The sequence below is a fragment of the Fomitopsis serialis genome (genome assembly GCF_022376445.1).
Source record: "Fomitopsis serialis strain Sig1Antser10 chromosome Unknown B0H18scaffold_16, whole genome shotgun sequence".
NCBI lineage: Eukaryota > Fungi > Basidiomycota > Agaricomycetes > Polyporales > Fomitopsidaceae > Fomitopsis > Fomitopsis serialis.
The window spans coordinates 205651-221379 of NW_025954976.1; the positions used below are offsets into that span (position 1 = coordinate 205651).

General features: G+C 54.9%; 4 protein-coding genes across 4 annotated transcripts; 1 reads left to right on the plus strand and 3 right to left on the minus strand.

Moving 5' to 3' along the window:
• Positions 1-2155: 2155 nt before the first annotated feature.
• On the minus strand, positions 2156-3156 carry B0H18DRAFT_872818 (Metallo-dependent phosphatase; the record flags this gene model as incomplete). Its single annotated transcript, XM_048040255.1, has 5 exons — positions 2156-2500; positions 2550-2678; positions 2728-2799; positions 2850-2871; positions 2924-3156. The coding sequence occupies 5 exons, from the start codon at positions 3154-3156 to the stop codon at positions 2156-2158; spliced, it is 801 nt and encodes a 266-aa protein (XP_047896125.1).
• A 427-nt stretch (positions 3157-3583) lies between these two features.
• On the minus strand, positions 3584-4705 carry B0H18DRAFT_1083752 (NAD-P-binding protein; the record flags this gene model as incomplete). Its single annotated transcript, XM_048031699.1, has 6 exons — positions 3584-3742; positions 3816-4106; positions 4152-4218; positions 4268-4374; positions 4433-4573; positions 4643-4705. The coding sequence occupies 6 exons, from the start codon at positions 4703-4705 to the stop codon at positions 3584-3586; spliced, it is 828 nt and encodes a 275-aa protein (XP_047896126.1).
• Positions 4706-9938: 5233 nt separating this feature from the next.
• Positions 9939-10469, minus strand: B0H18DRAFT_131256 (uncharacterized protein). The gene is made up of 2 exons (XM_048036773.1): positions 10017-10469; positions 9939-9953 (listed from the first exon to the last, which is right to left on the minus strand). The coding sequence occupies exon 1, from the start codon at positions 10314-10316 to the stop codon at positions 10050-10052; it is 267 nt and encodes an 88-aa protein (XP_047896127.1). The 5' UTR covers positions 10317-10469; the 3' UTR covers positions 9939-9953; positions 10017-10049.
• Positions 10470-14126: 3657 nt separating this feature from the next.
• On the plus strand, positions 14127-14621 carry B0H18DRAFT_131402 (uncharacterized protein). Its single transcript, XM_048036774.1, has 3 exons — positions 14127-14231; positions 14284-14390; positions 14449-14621. The coding sequence occupies exons 1-3, from the start codon at positions 14209-14211 to the stop codon at positions 14535-14537; spliced, it is 219 nt and encodes a 72-aa protein (XP_047896128.1). The 5' UTR covers positions 14127-14208; the 3' UTR covers positions 14538-14621.
• Positions 14622-15729: the final 1108 nt, after the last annotated feature.

The window sequence follows — 15729 nt, forward strand, 5'->3', positions numbered from 1 at the left end:
CTTGCGAATCTCCTTCACGTCACGGCGAGGGGAACAAGTTCGACGTAGGACGCTGCCTTGGTGTCCTGACCTTGCCCAATAGCATGCTCGGAGTATTCACGCAGGGAGAGGTCGATTTCCAAGTGTGTGCGGAGGGCATCCAACAGAGCTGATAGCGGTCCGTTACCATCTCCACGGATGACTCGCAGGACACCATCCACGGAAACAGTGCCGTCGAACTGGCGCCGCTCGTCTGCTGCTTCGTCGCCGCTCGGGAGGTCCGGCGACGACTCGGCCGAGATCCTGAATGACTTGAGCACCAGCCTGCCCTCGTACGTCGACCCACCGTAGTGGTACGTCTTCCTGAACGCTGTCGTGATGTCCTCCACCGTCATCTCCCGCGCCTCACGATCTGCAATCTCCTGGACGATGCTGTAGAACGAGATCTGCATCTTGCGCGGCATGTCGAGGCCGAGGTGCTGCTGCACGAGGTACGCGATGCCGCCCTTGCCGCTCTGCGCGTTGACCCGGATGACCGCCTCGTAGTTGCAGCCGATGTCTGCGGGGTCGATGGGAGGTAGGGCAAATTCCAGTGCTGCGGTCGCCCTTACGCTCCGCCTCGATCCACCGCGCCTTCTGATGCTCGAAGCCCTTCTTGATCGCGTCCTGATGCGAGCCAGAGAAGGCGGTGAAAACGAGCTCGCCCGCATAGGGATGCGAGGGTGCACTGGCAGGTCATTACACTGCGTAACGACGTCGATGACGGTCTGGATGTCGCTGAAATCGAGGCCTGGGTTGATCCCTTGCGTGTACTGGTTCAAGGCAAGGTTCACGAGGTCGACGTTGCCGGTGCGCTCGCCATTGCCAAGAGACAACCCTCCACACGATCCGCGCCGGCGAGCATGGCAAGCTCTGCTGCCGCGATGCCCTGGCCTGCGTGCAACATCTCAGTCGGCTAGACTGACAGAAAGAACAGGCATACCTCGGTCATTGTGGGGGTGCAGACTGACATAGATCTTGTCCCGCTCAGAAATGTGTCGGCAGAAGTACTCCACCTGATCGGCGTAGTGGTTCGGAGGCCCGATCTCAACCGTAGCAGGGAGGTTAAGATAATTCTGTCCTCGAACGCAGAGCCTGCCCTGCCCCACGCCTTCTTCACCGCCTCACACACCTCCACCGCGAACTCCGGCTCCGTTTGTGAGAACGTCTCCGGGCTGTATTCGTACCTAAATATAGTCCGTGCTTTTGCGTGCACTCATCCGTGAGCTTCCGGATGATCTCGGTGTGCTTCACGGCCAGGGCGAGGGTTTCCTCCTTGGAGTTCCGGAAACGACCTCTCGGAAGAGACATGAGGTCGCGTTGTACATTGGATGATCGCACGCTTCGCCCCAGCGACAGAGTCGATTGTTCGGCGGATGAGATCTTCACGCGCAGGTGTTAGGACCTAGCAGCTCGAGCTCAGCTCCCCTTCGCTCGCGCCCACCGGTGCACATGCCGACTCACCTGAACCCACACATCGTCCGGCACCTCCCCGCCTTCAATCAATCCCCTCACAAAGTTGAAATCAGTGTCGCTGGCAGCGGGTACGCGATCTCGATCTCCTTGAAGCCGCACTTAAGCAGGGTCTGGAAGAAGAGCGTCTTCTGCGGGATAGTCATCGGATTTGCGAGGGCCTGGTTGCCGTCGCGCAGGTCGGTCGACAGCCAGATGGGCGGCTTCGTCGCGACTTTTGAGGGCCATTGACGGTCCGGGAGGTTGAGCGGGGTGTACGGCTTGTACTTTTGGGACGGATCGGCCCTGAGGGGGTCAGTCTGGGATAGTTGGCAAACATCGCTGCAGATCACTCACAGCATAGGCATGGTGAATTGTCAGAAGGGTATTACCAGAAGAGATACGTATAGCTAAGACGGATGCAGCCGTCCATATAACAGCAGCAGCAGCAGGCAAACACGAGTCATCGCGAAGTTGAGAACATAAGAACGGCCATTGACTCCGAGGCGCCCAAAATTGAGGCCAGATCTGAGATGCTTGTTGCGACAGGTGGTCGGACCTGGATCGGACCCGGACATCGCTCGCTCTCTTCCAAACTCCATTTGTAAGTTAGCTGCATTGCACTGATCCTACTACAGTAGGTACAAGAGAGGGTGCACAAGGCCTAACGGATGCAGAGTCCGGACTAGTTCTTTAGGTCAACGATAACCCCCTGACCGCCGTACGCAAGCGCAGCATTTACGCTGACCCGCCCGCATGGCAGTTCAGCACTCTCCTCGTGAAGAACAGCGCCATGCGACTCGTGTATATGGCCAAAGACATGCAGCCGGCACGGCCGTAGATCATCACTTGCTAACCGCCTAGCAAGGTCCTTGCAGCCAGCCGCAGTGCCTTTCCTGGTCTGGTTGAGGATGCCATACGGAGGGGTGTGCGTCAGCAAGATTTCCGTCTCCTCCGGTATCCGGGAGTAGATCTCCCCGCTTGCATTGTAGTCGTACTGAAACGCACCCCAGGAGTAACGGGGCGCAGCCTGTAGTGAATGTAGCACCATACGGCATACAGAGGTGGATTGAACTCACCGGTGACCCATACACTTTCCGAGTTCGACCTACCGGTGTTGTTATTTCTGTTGACTCGTATTCCAAGTAGTGCATTCCTGCATTACGCAATGCTTCGCTGCGTACTAGTCGTCGAGCAGCAATTGCGTCCTGTGTGTGCAGTCAACATTAGGAATCATGAGCCTGGTGCTTCACACACCTTTGTCCTGATAGCCCCTCCCGCTCTATTCGCCCAATACCCTCCTTCTTGCCAGTCCTCGTCTAGACACAGCTGAGCTAATGATCAACCTCAGAGCAGCAGGCACCACAGACATCACTCACGTCATGGTTTCCTGCAATCAGACTTCCCTGCGTCACATTAGAGCACGCTAACCAAATAACAGAACCGCCCTTACACCTTCACAGGATGCGGGAGGGTCTTCAGCCAGTCCAAGGTGACCTTGAGTCGCTTGAACGCTCCGCCGGCGCTCAGGTCACCCGCGTGTAGGAGCACATCGCCAGGTGGTACCTTATAGACATGGGAGTGGGTATCGGAGATGCATACAAAGCGTGTCCACGATGGTCCGGGATGAGGAGGCGGATCTTCGGAGTTGTACTTCACGTAGACGGTCGCTGACGATGAGGACATCGTCTGCTGTGTCATTGTAGGCCTGCTCCCGTTTCCGCACGAGCAAGTGTATGCGCTTTCAACCAGAGCCGCGGGAGAAAAGGTGTAACGCGTGTCTCTTGAAAGCAGAAGCCGTAGTGCGTAGCAGCAATGCAAGCTACAGTGATATGACAGCAAGAGGTCGTAGTACCAGACAGACTGATGGGCGCCTATTATTCGTGACGCCATAGCGTACTGTACTGGGCGCCTCTGGGTCCCGGGCCGTTCGGATCCGGACTGAGTACTGTCAGTGTCACGGTCATGCATTCTATGCATGCTTACACTGTATTTTTGACTGAGTTGAGTCGATTGCAATGAGCAGAGACGACTCTGTGCATCTACCGTGAAACCGATGCATATATGTGATGAGTTATCCACTACAGGTACCACAACCCCGCTAATGAACATGCTAGTCCTTCTTTCTGAACTCCAGGTATGACCAGAACGACGCATTATCCTTGGGACTCATCACGCCGATAATAGATAGAACGCGGTCCACCGCTTCTTCCGGAGTAAAAATTCTATGGTTCGTGAAAGTCTCCTCGAAGCGAACGAGTTGTCCCTCCACCTCCGCAAGGCGGCATCATCGCTAGTACGAACAGCCATGTCAGTGTAATTCATATGCCGTGTCGCTAGCTCACGCAAAACTCACGTTTCTCCGGGGTCGTCTTCGAGACATCGACAAGCCCGGGGTCAATGGCTACGACCGTGAATCCTTCTGGCTCGAGCAGCGCCGCATATTTGGTCATGACCAACTGCTCGGCACTCTTCGTGGCTCCGTACGCAGCCATGCTGTGGAGACGCAGCTTCCAGACAAACTCAGGTGTGCCGCCCTCGCTACCGATGATGGCGATCTTCTTTGTGGAGCCTTTCCGGAGGAGAGGAAGAAACGCATTAACGGCATGGATCGCACCCCGTACGTTGACTTTGAACTATGGCAGCGTTGATGTGAGCAGAGGGTTTGCGGAAAAGATAACGAGGGTCGAATGAGTGGTATAACTCATTGATTCTATGAACTCTGCGTCAAGCTTATCGTCGTCTTCGCTGCGTTGGATATCAGCGCTGACGCCCAGATGACAGAGGTGCAACCTACTAATTGGTGAGACCGCGGAAAATGTTTTCGCGCTCCGTTCGGGCAGCGTTGTGGATGAGGACGTCCAGCGAGCCGCCAGTCGTTTCCGCAGCATCCGCCGCAATAGCCTGAGCAGAATGAACACCCACTTAGTCGGTCTACAGAAGGAGGTCATTTGCGTGCTACCTTCATGGAGCTATGCTCGACGACGTCTGCCTCCAGGACATGGATGTTACCCGTTGTCAAACTTGCCACTAGCTCGTTAAGATAGGTCAAACCCGTTTTGTTTCGTACCGTCGCAAACACAATATTGTCTGCATTTGCGGCCTGAAGAGTTGCCGTAGTACTAGTCAGTACGGACCAAAACCCCTGTTGACTAGGCTAGGACCGACGCACCAGTTGCCGTACGAGCTCAAGCCCGATGTCTCGAGAGCCACCGATCACAACGTAAGAAGGCATCGCGGGACTTGTGGATGGCAGATCTTCCAGTTGCTTTGCGCAATGCAAGGTCTACGACTAGAGGAATCGTCTCTATTTAACAGAGGAATCCGGCTCTGGCAGACGCCGTATTCTCACGTCCTACTTGTCTGCCGACGCTACGCGCATACTTCGGTGGGACATGTGGGTTGGTGGTAGTAGCGCCTTCGTCGCGGCATGTAAGATTTGTACTGGAGCGGTAGAACCCCGCCCGAGGAATGTCAACTCACTCAAGTACTTGGTCAAGGGACTCGAAACGCGACGCACCAAGTGACAGCATCAAGGAGATGGTTGCAAATTAACCCAGAGGTGTCATTAACACAGTGCCAATTGAACTTCATGGGCAACTGGTCCGTATGTGAACTGATGAGGACCGAGTACTGCCGGCCATGCCGTTACTTTAGTCATCGCAAGTTGTTAGCTCCATTCCTGACACAAGTCTCGGTACGAGCAGGAATGACCACCCAGCGCTGCCAGTGACAGCCTAGCGCTCTGCGCCAATTCGAAGCATCATCTAAGTCGGAAAGTGACAAGTCCGAACGTCTCCAGGCCCCGGACGTACGGATATACGCACCCTGAGCCAGCCTGTTAGACGCGGGATGGCGCGTTACGGTGAACGGCTCGGTAGTAGTCTCCCCTGTGGCTTTCATACGACGAAGATAGATGTCGGAATCCTGTGGGGACCACCGCGATAGCATTGGTTTCAGTGCATCTGTTCCGGAGATGCGATGGACAGTATTGGCTCACAAGGTGCGAAGGTAAACGGTGCCGTGTCTCCGAAGTAGTGAAACATCAAGAATGTCGCGCTGCGTCACGTTAGGTCAGCTATACTCACGAGATATACAGTACTATCTGTACTCACACTGTGGCGGCCGTATACTTGGCAGGGGTGAGCGTACCGCGAGGCTAGCAAGAGCTTTCGGTGAGCAGTCGGGCAGACGAGCTTAGATACCATCACCAAGGAGTGTGTCAAGCGTTGGTGGTATATTAGAGGCTGACACCACTCACCAGTGCCATGCGGCAGCGTTATGAGACTATAAGCAGGATCATGGACGCCGCATGAGAGTCTGCACGCGATGAAGCCGTGGCATTACTTGACGATAACTGCTAGACCGAACAACAAGCGTATATCTCTGTGGAGGTACCCTCTCGAGCTTGAATTCGTACCGTTCTCTTCGTCCCGCTTGCATGGAGATCGGGCATGCCGCCGTTGAAAGGGAACCTAATGAATAAGATTGATGTACGCACTCGATACGTCTGATTCGGGAGTATACACCACTCGTGTGAGACTGTCCATAGATGGAAGCGGATACAAACCTATTAAGTTGCACGGCGCACATGTCGTCGCTGCACGACGTAGAATCCATCTGTGGTGAACTAGCGAGACGACCGACAGCTCGATGACTTGAGTGCGTCCTCAAGTGTGCAAGTACTGTTCGAGAAGTTTCATCAGCAGCAGACATATGGGGTCGCCTTGACTTGAAGTCGGGGCTGCAATAGTCCTCGGTGGTGTACGAGATCAGTTATGCAGTAGCCCATGTACATTCCGTCAGCCACTGAGCTATAGATGGTTGGTAGACACGCGGTGCCAGCATCGAGGGTGCTGTACAGTCGTGACTTGATTGTGACACGTCGCGTCGCGTCGGTGACCGGGATGGTCCGGCTCAGCCACTCCGTCGGGTGTGGCCCTTTTGTGGCCCCCTTGGAATGGCAACTTCAGTGGCCTGTCCCGGTCCCAGCGCATGATGCCCGTCTGGATGTTGCGTACCCTGGCGAGCCCTGCCCTGGCTTTGGATTCGTGTCTTGGTTGCCTCGCCTCACATAGAACACCGCCCCGCAGCGCTGATCAGTACCCGTATTGTGTCACTCGCGCTTGGGCTGATTGACCATCCACGAACCATATGCAGTCGGGATGCTTGGACAACACTCGAACGCGGCTGGGAGTTAAGGTATGCAGATATCTGTACAATGTCAAAATCGTGAAATAACCAGGCAGACATCAAAAAGGACACCGATGACTTTCCAGGAGCCATGGCGATCTACCCGCTCGCACATCATGGAACGAGGAATCCACCAGCACAGAAGTAGCGTTGATTCGTTGGTCACCGGGATGCTGGATCCCCATAGCCGCCCTGGCGAGTCCATGGTCCGGTTTTCCTTCCATTGTGCACACCTACTCCTCCACGGACATTGCATCGACCCTTGTGCCGTCCCGGACCGTTCGTTCACTGAAGCCTGTCGATCGTGGACTTGCAACGCTCATGGTGGTTGATCAGAGACGCCGCTTGGGCTCGTAGCCGCATCGTCATCGGATGGCGACGCTGGGCCCGAGGACTCGTCGGAGCTCGCTACGACCTCTTCGACGAACGCTGCCCATGCTACGCCCTTCAGCGCCTCGTCTACCGAGTCGCGTAGGAATTCGTCGTCCAGTTCAATATCGTGCTGGGTCGCGAACCACGGATGAGCTGGGATCTGGATATCGAACCAAATTGCATTGCACTCGCCTTTTCAGCTTCAAGCACGGCATCGCACTTGCGATTCGTCGACTCGGTGCCATTGTTCCAAATGGCAGCCTGTTTCATCGTATGTATGTGAGCATCATTCATCGAGTCGAAAAGGACTCACAATTTGGCGCAGGGTCATACGTCTATCATTTGCAGCCCTGTTCGGGCGCTTTCGTCCCATGAAGCAGGCCGTGGGGATAAGCAACCTCCCCATCGATGTGGACGCGACGTGAAACCATCCTGAGCCTAGTACGCCACACCGCAGGTAAGCACAAGTCAATTTACGAACGACGTTGTGCTTTGGCTTACTCTGTGGCCTTCGCCGGCCGTCAACTGACTTGTTCTTGTAGCTCGCGCCTGAATCGCGAGCTGTCACGATGATGCTGTGCCATGCGCTCGCGCAAATCGAGCGTACCTCGTATTTATTTTGCCCTGCGGCCACGGAGGATACCGAGATTGCGGTCCTCCTCGTTCCATGCCTAGGGTCCCTCGATCAGGCCTCGATCCTCGAGGCATGCGTGTCTTGCCATACTTCAGGACCGTCGCGTACTAGACGATCGCAGTGAACGATCGTTCTCCAGGTAAGTCGACTAATCGGACACTACGCTCGTTTGTAGTCTTGCATGTCGCTCATTATTGCTATCTAGGTCTGTTGACACTATATGGTGCCTTGATAGAATGGGCGAACAGGCAGCGAGGGTGAGGAAGTAGGAAGACGACTAACAAGAGCAGGCCACGGACGAGCGCTCCTTTGTTGAACTGGCGCTTACGCGGTTGTGGCTTAGCTGCTGCATAACTTATCTGTGTGGCGGCGCGTGATGCCGGCATACCACCCCGGACCTTTTAGTGCTGGATCCAAGTCGGGGTCGGTGGGTCGTGGATGTGACAAAGGACGGGGTGGAAAATGATGCTACTCGCAGGGAATTGCACCCCACTGCATGTCGAAGTGCAGGTCCAAGCGGCAAGAGTCTCGACTATGCAACTCGCGCGATGCGGATGCGTGGAATACTTCAAAGAGAGCGGCCAACTCGAGCGAAATCCTCGTTTCAATCACTATAAGACGTGTGCTCTATGCGTACATTCAACATCCTTATTCAACCTGCATTGTCCATTGTCAATCACCGTCAATCCCGGAGTCGCTTGCCCCCATAATCTCGGACCGGTATACGACTCGGACGCGCTCGGCCCTGGCTTTGCGTCCCTGGAAGATTGCGTTTACGGTATCCATACACTCGGGCTCGCAATTGATGCTGAGAGCGTTGTCGAACGTCTACGCGGCCAGACGCGATGTCCCCAGACCAGGATGCTGCGAAAGAACGATTAGCAAATCTAGTCATCCACGATCCGGGCATGTCGACATACCTCGGCTTTGGTCATCTCAGCCACGTAGTCTCCGCGCGGGAGTCCAGACATCGGAGTCAATGTCGCCGGCGACTGCCAGGATTGCGGGGAACTGAGCAGCGACGTTGACGAGGCCGGACTCGGGTTTGGAGTAGACGTCGCCTGGGTCGACCGACTCATGGCCAGACTAGGTACACGGTCCGCCGGATGTTTTGCGAAGGCGGTACGAACAACTGCGGTCCCTTGGGAGTCGCATTGGTCAACAAGGCTCCATCTGCGCATCTTCAGCTGCGGCAGCTAGTACGCGATCCTGCGCGTCGCGCAGGAATACCACGTCGTCCGTCGCCTCGCTCGCGATGTAGCGCGCGATAGCTAGTCTCTCGAACCGTCTGAACAGGTCCCTCCTATTCTTGGGATCGCTTGGCTGTCGGAAGCTGCGTAGTTTCGCCATGCAGATTCTGCGTCGATCGCTGCTTCCGTCGGCTCTACCATCGATACTGCCCAACGTCTTCTACGGCCGGTCAGATTGCAGTTCAATGATTTTCAACAGCAAAGACATACGGGTATGGGCCTTCGATGCGTCGGCTGAGGTGGTAACTAGATGCCAGGGCAACCTGCGTCGATAGATTCGGTGGCCACGTCGTGTACTGCACCGTGTCCTCTGTCTGCATCCAAGGTGAGCACAAATCATTGAGCAGTCATTATCGTTCTCTAACCTGATGGCCTTGATCGACTGCTCTTTGTTTATGTTTGCAAGGCGGACGCCACTTGGTGCACTTCCCACTCATTGTCCAGGATTGCCGCAAAGGTCGCCCTCCCCTCACGCTCAGGCGTCGGATGTGCGAAGACGAGCGGCCTGCACTCCAGGTAACGCGGCTTAGGCTTCCTCGACAGTTCGCGTACTATGTCTTCCGCGGTGGCATAGCGGTTGTCCGCGAGGAAGAGATCAAACGAGAACTTGAACATAACAACGTCTAGAATGCAAGTTCAAGGTCTCGCATCGCGAGTGTCGGTGCGTGACGCATGCTTACATTGACTTTGACCGATAATGACACCTTTCGTGTGTTAAGATCTCCAACGATAAAGGCAGGCGATGGAGGACAAGACAAAGAGTGAGCGGTGATTATTAGGCGCCGTGTCATGCCATGGGCGTCTATGCCGGAGTGGCTGCACTTTGCGACGGGTTCAAGGGAGACAATCCATACATCAAATGCTCTGTGTTCTGAAGTGAAATTTTGTACAGCAGGATACACTGCGAGGGGAGATTTTCTAATTGATCACTATCACAAGACGGCCTCCCACTTCGATACGCTCAAACGATGATCGCTCCCGGTACTCAACGCCAGAGAAGCCCGGATGCTCGCCCCATCACCCCTATGTGGTCGCTACAAAGACCATTTTTCGTCGTCAGCGACCCCTATCAGCAAGCTGGCAGTATATCAGCGCACCTGTCTCGCTTCCGACATGTCTTCCTGGGTATCTCACTGGCACTGTGGACGCGGGGTCGACGTCGCCAGTGGTGTCCACTCCTCCTCAGGAGTCAGCAACGTTGAACAGGACCCCGGGCTTGGGAGCGGCGTCGAAATCGCCTGGGGTACCCAATCCTCCAACGGAGTTTGAGTGCGCTGTGGCACGTATGCCCCAGCGACAATCGCACTTCCAACATCCGCACCTCGGGCACCGCCAGCGTCGTCAGCGTTGACCAGTTGTGCATGGCTGGTCGTCACCCTGCGGAAGATGTCCATCATGTCTACAGTCGCGGCTGCAAGTTCCTCTGCGACGGTGAGTTCTTCGGAGTGGCTAGGCGACAGTCCCTTGAGCCCCCAAATGTTGCGTCCGTATATCTGCTGAACGAGCTGGGGAACCCCGTGCCCTTGCACGACAGACTGGCTGCCATATGGTGCGTCGTCGTTTCTCATAATACCGAGGTCTGTGCAGACATCAGTGCCTCCGTGACATATAAGGGTCCAGAAGCTTACCGATGGCGAGGCAAGTCGTCCTCCGTTCCTCATGTCCGTGCTCTGCGCTGGCAAAACTGGGGCGTCGTGGAGATTGTTCCACCTATTGAACAAGTAAGGTGAGCACAACACATCAGCTGTTTGTCGAGTCCTCTTACCGGATGCCCACGACTGGCTGCTGTCTGTTTTGCTCGCAGGCATTACGTCCTCCTGCTGTATGTCCCAATCCCCATCCAGGATTGCCGCAACCCTTCTCTCCCGTCGACGTGAGGACGCCACGGCTTCGGTTGCGCAATGTAGCCGGCCTGCACTCCAGGTATCGTGGCTTTGGCTTCCGCGAGAGTTCTCTGACGACGTCTACCATGATGTACCGTTGGGATGATCTGCGAGGAATAGACGAAGAGAGAACATGTCTGCTGATGAGGTATGCGATGCTGGCGATCGAATGTATGGTGGCTTCGACGTTGCTGACGACGGCAGACTAGATGGCTGGATGATTTGCGATGTGCGCGAGTGGCAGACGAAGAGAAATACCGTAGCGACGGTAGAGACAAAGGCAGGATAAGCGCCCTGTTCGTGCAAACGGCGTCTATATATGCGGCGACGGCAGACTGACTGGAATCAGCAGCGGGCCCTACAGATGGACAGATAAGTAATATCATTGGCACGGACAGCTCGATACTCTAAGTCTGTGTATATTTTACAGTCCAGGCAATACACGATTTTATGCAATTATCAATGGTACCAACCATGACGAGAAAGTGCATCTATCGGTCACAAAATCAAGTGTGGTGACCGTCAAAAGGGCGTAAACCAACAGGTGCTGAGAGTGCGCATAATCTCGTCCCCTTTTTGAGCACCCAAGAACTTACATATACTGTATTAGACGGCATCCGTCATACGATTCGTGTATGACAAGGACGAGGCGAAGTTGAAGTGTCCATTGTCCGCCCAATGCTCCTCTCTTGCGACGTATGAAAGCTTGACAATTCTCTATTTCTCACAAGCCCGATGAACACACTTCCCCTTGCCACTTGCCCGTCATGAGGTTGCCGCGGTCGCCGATCCAGTCCTCGGATTTGCGATGCAACGCGACGTCGCCATTCAGTAACTAGAGAACGAGTATACATCAAGTAATCCAGCACCCAGTACACTGCAACACAGGGTCCAATCGAACCCGGTGCGTTCTCGCCGCATCGCATGTTACCATTGTCCCACTAACGATCAGTTGCACCGCCCTCCAAACAGGCAGATCGCTGCAGAATGACTGGGACGCCGTTTGGCTTCCATTGTGCGCAACTGTCTCCGTCATGTTGATCGACGCGCCATTGCTTTCTGTGGTACTTCTCCCTCTCCTTCCGACTTGGGTCTTCTCTCGGCCTTCGACCCGGCGATGTAGAATGGAGAACCGAGAGCACGGCGTCCAGGCTCTCCGGTGGAAACAATAGTGGCGGTGTCCATCTTGGCAGGGACGGGAGCACAGGGTACGTTAGCAAGTCTTTCGGTGCGCATGTCGCCCTCCGAAGCGCTTGTGGTTATCTGGTTCGTCGACGGACGTGTCGCTCACGAACTACGCGTCTTCACGTCCGTGCAATCCGTGCAAGTTACCTGTGTCAGCTCTTGCGGGTTGTCGGGCTCGGAGCCATCGATGTGGTCGGAGGTTGCGTACGTAGATGGGCTGGCTGGCGAGCATGGCCGCCGGGACGGACGTGAGGTGGCTCTCGAAGTGCCGGTGCAGCCTACATACGTTGCATGGATATTCTCGACTGTGTTTCATTACCTAAGGAGACATACCATATAGTGATGACCAATTGCGCAGCAATGAGCCCTTCGGGTGGTTCCACGCATCGACTGGCGTCTCGGAAGCCATGATTGACTATGGCCGGCCTCAGCATCGCTGAGGTATATTTGCCGTTGCGCCGTATATTCGATGGGTGGGTGCTACGGGATGATGTGAGTGAATATATAGCAGAACATCACGCAGAGGCTGACCCTGTGATACAGATACTGCAAATTGCTTCGAGCATCCAAGTATCTATGCACCTGTCCTCGGCCGCCATCTACCCCTTGGCCGGTCGCCCAGAATATTGACTGATTTGGTTGTGTGGGAACCGTACAGAGGAGTGGGCCTTTCGCCCAGCGACTGTCGTCGTCCTGGTTGTGGCAACGCCACCAGAACTAGGTAAGCACGAAACAAGTGACGGGTTCGTATCAGTTGACTTACAAGATAATCGATTGTTACCGTCTCTTGTTTTGTGTTTGCAAGACGTACCCCACCTCGCCACAGCTCCCACTCATAGTCGAGTATGGTGGCGAAGCTCTCGCGGCCCTTGGATGGTACTGGCTCGGCAAATAACAGCGGCTGGCAGCGTTTTGGGCCGCGGCATGCCTGCCTAATCTCGTTGAGCAGGTCCTCCGCGGTGGTACCTCGGCACTCTTGCGAGTACCGACGTGTTTCGGGCAGTTTCAACATCATTGCATCGCTGTGGCACAAGTCAACTGGCCGGCTCACGTGAATGGAGGGCAGGATCGATTCACGTACGTTTGTCTGACCAGTGATATGTGATCCATGCTTGACAATTTTCACCTCTCCAGTACAGGGTTGTACGATGACGGGGCTATATCGTGGGATGTGAACAAGAGAGTGAGCTCAAGGCCTCGTGTTTCCTTTGTGGCAGGCGCTTACGCGCTAGTGGCTGAAGCTCGACGCGTCGGCGAACGCCGGTCCGAGTCGACTCGTTCGCATACGCCTCGATGCGTTCTCGAGCGAGCGCGCACGGCTGTACTTGTGCTGAATGAAGTGCAGATATGGCCTTACTTCGAGCCAGTGTCAATGCGGCGCTCAAGCCCTGTGAAGCGTGCTAGGATTATCGCTCTTCGCAAGCGGCTAAGGTAACTGACAGTCCGAGGAATAAGTCAAATAGAAGATACAAGAGCTCTAGTTGTGCGCCCAAATTGGCCGACCTCAATAACGTCCCCGGGGCACGCTACGTCCCACCCTGTCTTTTATCGTCAGTCAGATGACGGCCCGCTCCCTAGCCTCCCAAAACCACTCCAGGCTTGCATTGTCTCGCTTTCGATGCAAGTGGGCTGCGCGTCACCGAATTCCTTCGCTTTCGTCCGATCGCCCGAAGATCCTTTGGACGAGCTCACGCTGATAGCGGGACTGTCGGTAGCCTATTCTCTCTTCCCTTCGTTGACCAACCGCAGCCAATCAACTATGACAGACTGACTGCGATACCCGAGGTCATTGTCTGCCTTTAATCCCGCTATGTCGCCTTGTCCCAACCAACCCTTGACGTTTCCTCGATCTGTCTGCTCCGGATCGCCTCGAGTTGGCAGGTGAGCTCGGCGTCGTTGCTATGATGCATCGTCGACTCGGAAGAGGCGACTTCACTGTCTGATGCGACAGGAGACTGGTCGCTTGTGACGGTTGGTACTCTGCAGCGTGAAGCACCTGGTGAATCCTTCGCCACAGAGATGTTGCTCTCATCCGTTAAGTACCAGCTATCGAGCTTGTTGATGGTGTCCTGCAGAGATTCGTGGGTACTCCAAGCACTTCCGTGACCACTAGTGCATTCCCAAGATCCCTCGGTGTGTGTCGTTTCTGGTCCTTGTAGCGTGGTATAATTGACGATCGCAGATAAAGGCTCAGTCGACATGACCTCCACCACTTCGTTGTATGTGGTTGATGGCCCGCCTATCGTGCGTGGCAACTCTCGCCTGAATGGCTCGATGCTGAAGGCGCCTGTTATAGACGCATAGGGTCTCTTGTAAGTGAGACCAATGTGTGGGCTTGCCAACCAGTAGGAGCTCAAGGAAACACCGAGAGGGTAGTTCCTTGTCGCTGTTTCCATCTGACGAGTATGCTGAGCACTATTTATCGTCAATGTCAAGTCCCATACGCTCACTATTGCTGTAGCCTCGGCAGCGTCCTTGGGTACTACATCCCAGGATCCCCTCAGGATCGCGTTGCAGCCTCCCAGAGCTGGGAGTGGCTGTGGCGAGTAGACACATGGCGTGAGGTACTCTGTGTTGTCGAGCTTCCCAGCCTCCTTCAGCAGTGACCGCGGTGAGCACACACTTGATTATGGACCCAAAGATGAGTTGACTTACAAGGTGGCCGTCTTCTTCTATATTCATTTGTGTTCTCAGGCGAGTGGCCAAGTTTTCCCTGGCTTCCTGCTCCATAGCCTCGGCGGTGGCGACATACGGTGGTGGCGAGGCTGCGCTTGGCAGGGGTGGGTGATTGGCAAGTGGACCCATTGCAGTGACATTCAACGTGACGTTCATTACGAGACCGAACCTGTCGACGGTAAGAACTTGAATCGAGCTCTGGTTGAAGACGTTCACTCGGTTGACACTCGCGTTTGGATGTCGGACCAGAATGTAGGGTGGTGGTATGTGGGGAGCGGACACGACGAACTTCGGTGAGTGGCAAGATCAACGTCTGGTGGCAGGTTAAGCGCTCAAAGCCACGCGCCTCGAGTGGCAACTATGCATTGTGCATTGAGCTCTTTCCGTTATTCCTGTCAGTGCGGTGCGAAGACCGAACAAAAGAAACCCAGTATGGAAGCACCTTTCACTGTCTTGTTGAGGCTTGACTGACAGCACGCAAATGAGGTACTGTCTAAACGCCGTCAGATGGTCCCTCAGCACGTCCGAGTCCAAGTCGTAGTGGTATCATCAATGGCGATACTCGGGCATCACTGAATCCATTCGGGCGACTTGTGTACCAGGGCGGGACATCCTGGAGGAAAGATACAAGTGCGATTATATACTGTTCTGGGCTCTTCAGGTCGTTCAGCGACTCACAGTGCTGTCAATAGCTCATGCACGCGATGCACGCGGGCGGGGAAACTCGCAATGTTTCAATGCAGTGAATGATCATGAATGCGCGGGAACCCGATGTGTATGTTCCACGCTGCGATTGACTTGAATTCTAAGTTTGTACTTTCAATGCCCTTGTCGGAACGTTCAGCAGTCCTGAAATTGCACCCATCTCACACCAATCGGATTACTTCTTACGCGACCTTTGTAGGCCGGGGCGAGTCTTTCTGCGACACGGCATGAAATCATGGCACGATGCACCTTGCCGCAGCGACATGCAGACGTACAATCACACAGGCTTAGTTCTCAGTTTCAGAGTGAGTGCTGACTAGGCGTGCATCATCCATCAACCACCCAAGGATTGACGAAGTGC

Excerpts from the sequence above, each read along its gene's own strand:
- B0H18DRAFT_131256 (XM_048036773.1), bottom strand. The coding sequence starts at position 10,316 with ATGATGGACATCTTCCGCAGGGTGACGACCAGCCATGCACAACTGGTC.
- B0H18DRAFT_131402 (XM_048036774.1), top strand. The coding sequence starts at position 14,209 with ATGTGGTTGATGGCCCGCCTATC. Across the intron at positions 14,232-14,283 it reads TGGTTGATGGCCCGCCTATC|ACGCATAGGGTCTCTTGTAA; the intron begins GTGCGTGGCAAC and ends CGCCTGTTATAG. Across the intron at positions 14,391-14,448 it reads TCGCTGTTTCCATCTGACGA|CCTCGGCAGCGTCCTTGGGT; the intron begins GTATGCTGAGCA and ends CTATTGCTGTAG.